The 8721-nt window shown below is 32.2% G+C and overlaps 1 protein-coding gene across 1 annotated transcript; it reads right to left on the bottom strand.

Annotated features, from left to right (window-relative positions):
* Positions 1–5136: 5136 nt before the first annotated feature.
* UREG_05361 (uncharacterized protein) lies at positions 5137–5709 on the bottom strand (the record flags this gene model as incomplete). Its single annotated transcript, XM_002584626.1, has 2 exons — positions 5137–5277; positions 5437–5709. 2 exons carry the CDS (start codon positions 5707–5709, stop codon positions 5137–5139), a joined length of 414 nt encoding a protein of 137 aa, XP_002584672.1.
* Positions 5710–8721: the final 3012 nt, after the last annotated feature.

The raw sequence follows: 8721 nt of genomic DNA, 5'->3' as shown, positions 1-8721 counted from the left end.
CACTTTTCAGAGATGATCAGCTGGCGTCGAGGTGTGAGAATATATATGTCTTAAAATTCAGTAATCAGACAAGAACTGCTGAGAAGCCATTATGATAATGTATGAGTTGATTATAATGATATTCAAAAGATATTAAAGCTTCTACAATGCAAATATTACTGAAATTAAATAATAAAAAATATAGAGAAGTATGTCAGCTTCTGCTATATATATAACTTGATGAAATCTCATCATCATAAATCTTATAAGAAGCTAGCAAGCTTGCTCATAGCAATAAGTTCTTGAAAACATATAGTCATGAATTTTGTTGTGAGACTTCCACTCTTGCTGCTAGATGACAGAATGTTTGACACTATTTTGATAATAGTGAATAAATTTTTAAAGATGATTAAGTACATTTCTGTTATTAAAGATATTAAGACATCTGAACTAGCTGATTTTTTTATTAGACATATTGTGAGTCAATATGGGTGCTCAGAATCTATTCTATTCAATCACAGATCATTGTTTACTAACTGCTATTAAGTAGAGATGTGTCATCATCTCTCTGTCAAATAAAATCTCAGTACTGCTTATCATCCACAAACCAACAGTCAAATCAAATGACTAAACCAAATCCTCAAATAATATATTTGCTTATATATTAATTACTGATAGAATGATTGGATCCAGTTGTTATCTACTGCTGAGTTTGTGTATAATAACAGTTGAAATGCATTAACAGATAAAACTTCATTTGAACTTGTTCTAATCTTTAAACTTCAGTTATCTGTTGATTTGCAGACTGATTCATCTTTCAGTCTATCAGAAGTCATTAAAGAAATTAAATAAATTCAATAAATCTGCAAGCAAGTTATTCAATCACTGCAAACTGCTGTCAATACACAAGTTAAATATTACAACCAGTATCATAAATCAATGCAATATCAAGTACAAGATTGTGTTCTACTTAATTGAAAAAATATAAAGATTTTAAGATCTTCTATCAAGCTTGATAATTGATTTGTAGAGTCTTTCAAAATTATAGCTATATAAGAAAAACAAGCTTATATATTAAGACTTCTGAAATCATATGGACAACTTAATTCAACTTTTCATGTTTCACTACTGGAGTTCTATCAGAGATGTATCAGTAATTAATCAGTGACTCTGCAGCCAATATTGATTAATGATGAAGAAGAATGAGAAGTGGAGATCATTCTCAATAAACACATTTACTGCTCAAAAATCAAATATCTGATCAAATGAAAAGGCTTTTCTTTCTATAAAAATCAATGGTTAAAAGCAGGAGATCTTCCAAACTGCAATGAACTTATTGCAGAATTTGAACAGCTATTCAAAGCCTCAATTAAGAGACATCACCACAAGTTCACTATGCAATAACCACTCCATAGCTGCTAGCAGCTAATAAAGAGAGAGAAGAAATATGATTTATGAAAAAATTTATAATAGAAAGAGCAGAAGAAAACATTTTCATTTAAGATCTGAAGATTAATAAAAAAAGTTATTGTCTTTAATGAGTTTCACTGACTTCTTCTCTTCCTCCAGGAATTTGGTCTCAATCTCAGATGATTTGAGAAATCAGATGATGTTATTAGACATCATCTGTAGTGTTCTCTTCAGTTGCAAGAAAAAGATGAGGACAGTATAAAGTTCTGATTCAGAAGTGACAGCAGCAGAGATGAGAATAATAAAAGCAGCAGTAGAAGTGTGATGTGAGATAATCTGAGAAACATCTGTTTCACAAAAAAAAATATTAATCACTGAGATTCTTCTCTGTAGACAAGAAAGAATCTTTAAAGTTGAATAATTATCAGTAGCTAGCTGACACATTACTGTAATCTCATTGCAGAGAGCAGAAGAAATCACCACACATGTTTTCTCATGCACACAGTACTGAGAGCACTTGTCAAATGCAGCAGAGAATGAACAGACTGTAGTATAATCTTACACTAGATACTTGATACATCACACATATATAATAATCTGATTACTGATCTGCTGCAAGCTATCAGCAAGATCTAGAAAAGAGAAACTTGAGATATTTTTCTGAAATTTTTAGAAAATATTTATAAAAACAGTAGAAACAGTTGAACTGATCACATCTGCAGCTGTTTTATTTCTTAAATTCTATTCTCTTGTTAATTGCTGCTATTCATTCACTAGATATTGATTACTTACAGAAGATGTATCACAATCAGATCTTCTGAAGCTGGTAGTCATAACAGAAGAGTTTCATGAGCAAGAACTGAAAGATGAAATAGAAGATTAATTAAAGAATTCATTAGCTCACTGCTAACTAGCTTTCTTCACACATATAAGAGCTTATGAGAGACAGAGAATAATCTGAAGCAGAAATAACTGAATACTCTGAGACAGCTGAAGTAATGATCACAGCTGAAGCTGTAATATAAGCATGCTTCTTTATCACTGAAGCAGCTGCAGCATCATAAAGTCATTTGACAGTCATCTAGCAGCAACATTAATATATTAGCTGAGTGAAAATTAAATAAAAACACTCTCAACTGTGAAATACTTACAGCAGAAGAACAGAAATATGAAATTTAAATTAAAGAAAAATTCTGAATTACTTCTGTTAATTAAATTCATCTTTCTGAATCTTCAATCCACTTACAAATGAGAAAAAAGCTGATAATTTGCAGAAATTCTATCATTATCTATCAGCAATCTGTTTAACAATTAATGGAGATCTCCAGCATCTATCACTTCTAGAATTTGAATGCTTTAAGAAAGCAAAAGAAAAAAGAAAGAAAATAAACTCATCTTTATCAATCTCTATAATTATTATATAACACAAATCTGAAAGCTTCTGATTAATCAATGCTCTAGCTTACAAAACAAAATGTTTCTGACTCACATGATCTGCTGTGAAAACAACTGTTGAAACAGAGACTTTTAAATCTCACATGAGCTCTTTAAAAATCTGAGAATGTGTTTCTCTAGAGAGAGAATAATTGTAAGAACATCATCAGTGAGAAGCAGCTATCTAGCCACCATTCAGCAGAAAATATCTATAACAGCATTATAACAAGATGTTGCCACTTCAAAAATGTAAGCAGGAGGCTGTCTTGTCCACTTGAAAGAGAACAAGTGATTTATTTACTATCTATTCACTATTAGAGTCTATTCTACAATTTATATATTCTTATATATGTTCTGATTATACATTAATATTACTTAGTTCAATAGCAATAATCTCTACCTGACCTCTAGCTAGCTGCTAGTTATCAGTACTCTCATAATTCCACTCTAATATCAAAGAGATGTCTAGTCTCTGGCTGAAGTCAAGCTAGTTGTTACAGTGTATAAGATGAGTAGAAGATCTCATCAGATTCATATTCTTCATCTCTATCAGTCTTCTTGAAATTCTCTGTAAGCATCTTGCTGAAGCTTCAGATTCAATATTACTCAACAGGAACATCCATTTCATTCTGATTTTTGAGTGTTGAGGTAACAATTTCTTTCAGCTTGACTGATACTTTAATTAGCTCTCTATGCAAGAAAAGAATGAATTAACTTATGAGATGACACAAATCTGATTTCACAAGCTGGTGTATTTAACAAGGTCTCTGACACAGTAGCTGACAATGAGCTAAGATAGAAGAAAGAGTCATGATTGTCAGAGCAGACTCTCTTCACAGTAGTAATGGAGCTGCTGGAAGTCTGTCTTTTATGAGATTATAAAAGATTAGTATATTCTCATTTTAATTGGAAAAATAACTGAAATCATACAGAAATTTCAGAAGTTCTGTTCTGAAGATTGAACAATTCTTTTGCAATTGCCTGCAATATATATTAGCATTTGTTATATAACTATTTGAAGTTGAAAGACTTACATTAAGACAATCAATCATTTGACTGAAAATTACTGAGAGACAGCTGAGTGAATAATAGATTATCTCATTCAATTTCTTGATCTTAATAAGTGTTCCTGAAATGCTCTTGAGAGAAGTTGAGATATCATGAAGACTTGAATTCAAGCCTTCCAATGTGTTGCCAGATGTTTTATCAGTTGAGACAATATCTATATTCTTGAGCCACTCAGCCAGTTCAGCAGCAGCTTGAACAGCACCATCATGAAATGAAATCTTTAAAAGTTGATTTGTCATTATGAGATAGAGCTTATGAGTCTCTAAGATTTGATTAACAGTGTCAATTGCTTCATTTGAGCAATCAACACAAGACTTCTTGTTGTGAGAACAATTTCTGCAGATCTTGCTATCACCTAACATCTTGTTGCAGGGAGTATCAATATGATTTGAAAAGACATAGTTGATACAATGTTAACATATGGTTTCAGAGTCATTGATCTTTTTCTTCTTTTTTGAATCTGGCTTCTTTCTTGGAGTGGCACCCTCACCTGCAGCCACTGAATCATGTGTTTTTGGAGACATTTTGACCTATATAAATGTTAATATATCTCTCATGAGATTGAATTCATTTAATATTATCTTTTCACACCAAAACAAGCAAAAATCATTGGGGGAGGGAGGAGGGGAGAAGGAGAAGGGTCAAGCTGGTGAAATAACTTAAGAAGAGAGAGAAAGAGAAAGTGAGATTTCAAAAAAAGAATTCTTATTATGCAAATCCCAATTAGAACTTTGTTTATGTTGACATAATTGAGATTGTCTGATATATGTGTTTCAGTACATCATATTTCTTCTATACTGCTCTTCAGCCCAATTTCTCTATAATTTTTGCTTGCTAATGCTACTAGAAAGAGATAATATCAATCTCATTATGCCCACTTTGTGGAAATTGCTCCAGCAAACTTGATCTTACTGAGTATCTTTATCTTCTTGCTATCAGTCTGCACATTGAAATTTCTTTTCTTACTTGTCTTTGTCTTCTTTTTGACAAAATCAGTCTTGTCAATTGATTCATATTGTAGAGCTTCTGTCATAAAGTTTCAGAATTTCACAATCTTCTCTCATGCTCTCTTTGCAGAAACATCAGACATATCAGTTCAGAGTTTAATCTGAACTGCTAGATTTGCATATATCTCTAATCAGACTATTAGTTACCATATTGAACAGACAAATTGCAGAATGGTATATGCTTCATATATCATTAATCAAGCAGAGTTGACTTTTCATAGTTAATGATTGATTTGACTCAATAGAAGACATCAAAAAATCTGTCTTTGATGAAATGCTTCACAAAATAAGTGAGAAGCTTCTCACTGTCATTGCAGCAATGCATCTTTATATTGGGATTCTCATTCTTGTCAGTCTCTACCATCTTTTGAATCTGAATCTATTCTTTTATTAGCAGAAGATTGATTGGGATTGAATTAAATTAATTGCTAACTGTCATTTTCTTTAGAAATTTACATTTCCATATCTTCACCAGCTCTAGCAGGTGAAGTCTATCTGAATCAAATGTATAGCAGTTCTCATTGTCAATGCCATATACACTTTTAATAATATTGAAGATTTTCTTCTTGTTGAACTTCAGAAAATATGACCAGTGCATCATCTGCTTTGATTCCTCATTTTTAAGCTTATTCTCCTTTTTATAGACTTCAGTGTTGAGATGCCACACTTGCTGATGTTGCTTTTGAACTCTCTCTTCAGCTGGTGTCTTCTGGATCTGCAATACTTCATTTGCTGATGTCTCTAAAGCCTTCAATATTTCATTTACTAACCACACTGAGCCTGCAACATTCTCTAGAAGATGGTTATTCATTCTTATATATAATGAATTGAATTTGTATTAGTATAAATTTATAAATAAAATCCTGCAATTAGTATATTGCTGTATTTCTTATTAAATTAAACTCTTGTCTACTACTTTTGTGTCTCCTCACATTTTCATAAAGAGTAATAAACAACTACAACTCTTGATCTGATTCCAACCCCTGACAACAACAATTCATTTCAATTGCAATTAAAGTCTACTTCTCAATCAAGATGTTCAGATCAAATATATGTAGAGCAAAGCTCTATACTTTCTGAGATTCAAATATTAATTCAGAAATACCAGCACCAGATTCTTTTCAGTATCATGAGATTCAACAATCATCTGTTGAAATTGATGACTCTACAGATGTATTTGATGCTACAGATGCAGATATCTTTTCAGAGATTGATTTTGCAGTGAGTTATCATTGTTATTAATTGTGGAAATTGAGAAGCTCAAATTAATTATGTGAAGCAGTCTACAGTTGATATTGATGCCCTTTCAAGCTCTGATTCAATTGATGATCTGGCTGACATTTTAAAGAATGCTGCTGCTGATGCAGCATTTATATCATTTAATATCAATTCTCACAGTGAGGAACTTGCATTTGATTCTCATATTGAGAATCATGAAGAGTCATTGAAATCTCAAATACCAATGTCAATAACAATTTCTACAACTGAGGATGATGCTTCAGAAGCTATAATCCATCCCCATGTGAAATTGCATGATGAGATGAATGCATTTACAATGGTCATGATATTATGGTGTGAGAAATTGAAAATATTCTGACTGCAATACAAATCTCTACAAGAAATTCTTTTTACATTAAAGAATTTGAGATCTTTAAAATTGCTTTCTGCAGGGCTTTCTACTCTCAAGTAAAAGTCTCACACACACTTTCTGATTCTACTGCTCTGCAAGAATGTGATATCAGTCATTCTGTTCAAGATGCTGATGCTCTCAGCTGCCAACAGAAAGCTGGCTCAGATCACACTCAATACAAATATGTATTCTCAAAATTCTATAGCATTAGTTGCAATGCTAGTCAGATCACCAACATTTTGGAGGAAAATATATATAAATATGACTGAGCTTGTGAATTGTCTGACTGAATTTTGATATTCTCAATCATGGGGATTCTTGATCAAGTACAGCTCAGAGAATTTTACTCACTATCTGAATTAAAGACCAGTCTTTTTCTCTGATTTTATTATATTTTGGTGTGATAAAGATAACTGTCCATGCAAAACAGATCCAACAAGTGATCATATGAGAAGAGTACAATTTATTGATTGTAATAAATGATCAGTTTTCAGTAATTCTGATGCTGTTGTGCTTCAAATCCAATCCACTCTCTGATACAATTCTGGAAATTATGGTGGAAAGCTCTCTCATTTACAGCCATCTCATCATCTGAAAGAGATGATTATGCTTGAGAATCAAAATATATTTATTTCTGAGATCAATATTCTCTCCCAAGTTGATGTTTTCATTAACTATAAATTCAGAACAGACATTACAGGACTATCTGAATCTGACAGATACTTTTATTGGTGAATTCTAAGCATTAAGTTAGAAAAGATGGAAATCCAACCAGCCCATCAAAGCAATTCTTTGTGTGGAGAGTTGGAGATTGCAGCATATGAAAGAGATACCTGTGAGGAGCTAGGTCTAATGGACATATAATCAGAACAGGAATGAGCTACTAGCATAGAGAATATAAAGAAATATGCAGTGGGAGCAAGTATATAGTATATGCTATAAGTAGATAGAGCTTGTCACTGACCTGTGTAAGAATGAGGGCAGCATTGAGAGATTATATACAAGCAAGATGTGTCCTACTAAGATTTAAAGAGTCTAGTATTAAAGTCTGACATGACAATTGCTTCTTCATTTATTGGAAGCTGTCTCCAGCAATCATTGTAGTTTATAGATGTTACTATCAGTGTAGTATTAGACATTAATATCTAATTGTTCAGCTGCTTGCAGCATTATTGAGTGTTAGATGTGAGTAGCTTGAGCAGCATTGTGTAGCTGTGATGTGGGTGTGGGTGTGAATGTGGGTGTGATGTGATGATGTCAGTGTGGTGAGATAAGCAGAGTGGTAAGATAAGCAGTGGTGATGTAAGCAGAACACTGATATAAGTTGAGTGAGTCACACATGATGTGTCAGAACAGATACTCTCATCAAGTTAAAAGCATTTTTTTTTAATCAGAATTAGCATTATATCAGAATAAATAATAAAAAATATTCACAATTCATCACACTTCTTTCTCTTCTCTTCTTCTTTCTACAACACCATTGCTTTAAAAAGGTATTTTTATCTGACTCATCTGTCTGCTGTCACTCATCTGTTTCTCTGTCATCATAACTGAATTCTCTCTTTTGTGAGTCTCATCAACATATTGAATGTAGAATGATGGATATTCTATATTATGAATGAGTTGTTCATTGTTGCTTTGCTGTTTGTCACATGCAAGTTACTGTTCTGATGCAGTAGTTGACTTTATTATGATACTTAATCTTCATGACTATTAGTCTATTTCTGTTATCTCAGTGTTTCATAAACTTTTTATCACTGTGAATGCTTTTTTTTTATTATTTTGTCACTGCCTTCACATTTTTCAACAAGAACTTGTTGCTGTTTGTGCAAACTTTTCACTTATAATGTTATTATTGATGTGTTTGTTTGATGTGGGTATTGATCATTTGCTAATATATTATTTATTAATAGACATATTTCATGTGTCTGCTATCTTCTTTACTATAAGAATCTCAACTTTTTCTGTGCTATTCTTTTAGAGAGAAAGAAGTACAAAGAATATCACAAAACACATTATTTCTGTATTTCTGTATGTGCTATCAGCAAGTTCTGTTGATAAATATAGTACTGACAGATATATATTGATAGACAGAGAACAGCAAAACTCTTCAGCAGATCATCAATCTTCATGACTTGATTTTCTTTAATAAAAGATTGAGTCACATCATTCAATCTGACCACAACAAGCTTT

This window comes from Uncinocarpus reesii, genomic scaffold (genome assembly GCF_000003515.1).
Source record: "Uncinocarpus reesii 1704 scaffold_3 genomic scaffold, whole genome shotgun sequence".
NCBI lineage: Eukaryota > Fungi > Ascomycota > Eurotiomycetes > Onygenales > Onygenaceae > Uncinocarpus > Uncinocarpus reesii.
The sequence above is the reverse complement of the archived record's forward strand: the minus strand, read 5'-3'. Positions and strand labels throughout refer to the sequence as shown.